General features: G+C 65.1%; 1 protein-coding gene across 1 annotated transcript; it reads left to right on the top strand.

The window, feature by feature from the left end:
• The first annotated feature begins 567 nt into the window (after nt 1-567).
• Nucleotides 568-1,653, top strand: LOC107302086 (protein FAM110A-like). Its single transcript, XM_015831210.2, has one exon. The coding sequence runs from the start codon at nt 568-570 to the stop codon at nt 1,651-1,653; it is 1,086 nt and encodes a 361-aa protein (XP_015686696.2).
• The last annotated feature ends 56 nt before the right edge of the window (nt 1,654-1,709 follow it).

Genomic DNA, 1,709 nt, shown 5'->3' with positions numbered 1-1,709 from the left:
CCGTCTGGAAAGCTGCCCCGCCCGCCAGCGGAGACTGGGGCTGCCCCTTCTCCCCTTTGCAGGCTGTCGTCCGTCTGGAAAGCTGCCCCGCCCGCCAGCAGAGCGGAGCTGCTCCGCTGAGGGCCCCGGAAGACCCCTGATCTCTGTGCCTTCTCTCCTTTGCAGGCCGTCGTCCGTCTGGGAAGCTGCCCTGCCCGCCAGCGGAGACTAAGGCTGCCGATCTCCGCGCCTTCTTTGCAGGCTGTGGTCCGTCTGGGAAGCTGCCCTGCCTGCCAGCGGATACTGGGGCTGCCGATCTCCGCGCCTTCTTTGCAGGCTGTGGTCCGTCTGGAAAGCTGCCCTGCCTGCCAGCGGCAACCGGGACTGCTCCAGCGAGGCGGTGGGAGACCCCTGTCTCTGTGCCTTCCCCCCCCCCCTTTGCAGGCTGTCATCTGTCTGTAAAGCTTCCCTGACCGCTCCAGGGCTTGACAACAGCCAACCAGCCAGCCCGCCAGTTCGGGGTATGTGAATCCTTCTCCGGGGCTGCTGCACAAGAAGTCTCGCGGGATCGGGCGGTGCCAGCCCACCATGCCGGTGGAGACCCTCCAAGCCAGCCGTGCCATGAGCAGCGTCTCGGCCACGGCCCCCTTCACCTCCGCCATGCCCTTCCGCATCCTCCACAAGGGGCCCGAGTACTTCCGCCGGCCCCTGGTCAGCAACGGCGCCTCCCGGAAGCTCAGCGCGGTGGAACGCCTGGAGGCCGACAAGGCGAAGTACGTCAAGAGCCAGCAAGTGGCCACCACCAAACAGGACCCCGTCCGGCCCTTGGTGCTCAAACAGCCGCTCTTCACCCCGGGGGTGAGGCGGGCCATGTTCACCCCCAACCGCAAGACCCCTCAAGCGGGCCGGCGGGGAGAAGGTGGCGGGCCCAAATCCTCTCTCAACTTGGAAATCCTCAACAACCTGATCAATTTCTGCGACAGCCCCCTGGCTTTCCCCAAGCCGGAGATGAGCCCTTCGGAGCGTCCGTGGGCCTCCGAGGTCCGTAGCCGGAATCTGGACAGCGTCCCCTCCACCCCCAAGAAGAAGGCCACGGCTGACATGAGTAAGCTCTCCCAAAGCTCGGCATCCTCCAAGCCGTCAAGCACCGTCGCCGTACGCCGGGTGGACGTACGGCCCTGCGGGGTGTTGCAGAACAGAGGCACCCCGACTATCCAACTGTCTCCGCTCCCTGCTCCACCGGCGCCCCCCAAAGTCCTGCCTGCCACCCCTCTCAGCTGCCCGAGCCCTCGGGGGGAGCCGCGGACCGAGAGTGCGAAACGTCAAACCTTGTTGCACCGTTCCAAATCGGACCTGAGTGACCGATATTCCCGAGCCACGGCCGACTTGGAGCGCTTCTTCAACTATTGTGGCTTGGATCCCGAGGACGTCGGAGACATGGAGATGGAGCGGTTCACTCGAGCCAGCTCGGATATTGTGTCGGTCAAGTTCCACAGCGTCAGCACCAGCAGCTCGGCCGGGACCCACTCCAGGCGCAGCACCGTCACCTTGGAGAACAGGCAGGCCGAGCGCATGCCCTACGGGATCTCCATCATCGAACGCAACGCTCGGGTGATCAAGTGGCTTTACGGACTCCGACAGGCCAGGGAGGCCCAGAAAGTTTCCAACGTATAGCAGCCGTCGGTGAGGGGTGGGTGGGAACTCCAACGCTGAGGGACGAGTCCCTGGAC

The sequence above is a fragment of the Protobothrops mucrosquamatus genome, unplaced genomic scaffold (assembly GCF_001527695.2).
Source record: "Protobothrops mucrosquamatus isolate PMUCROS unplaced genomic scaffold, P.Mucros_1.0 scaffold25772, whole genome shotgun sequence".
NCBI lineage: Eukaryota > Metazoa > Chordata > Lepidosauria > Squamata > Viperidae > Protobothrops > Protobothrops mucrosquamatus.
Note: the sequence above shows the minus strand (reverse complement) of the source record. Positions and strands in the feature narration are given on the sequence as shown.

What these genes read in the sequence shown, in the direction of transcription:
- LOC107302086 (XM_015831210.2), top strand. Translation starts at nt 568, where the DNA reads ATGCCGGTGGAGACCCTCCAAGCCAGCCGTGCCATGAGCAGCGTCTCG.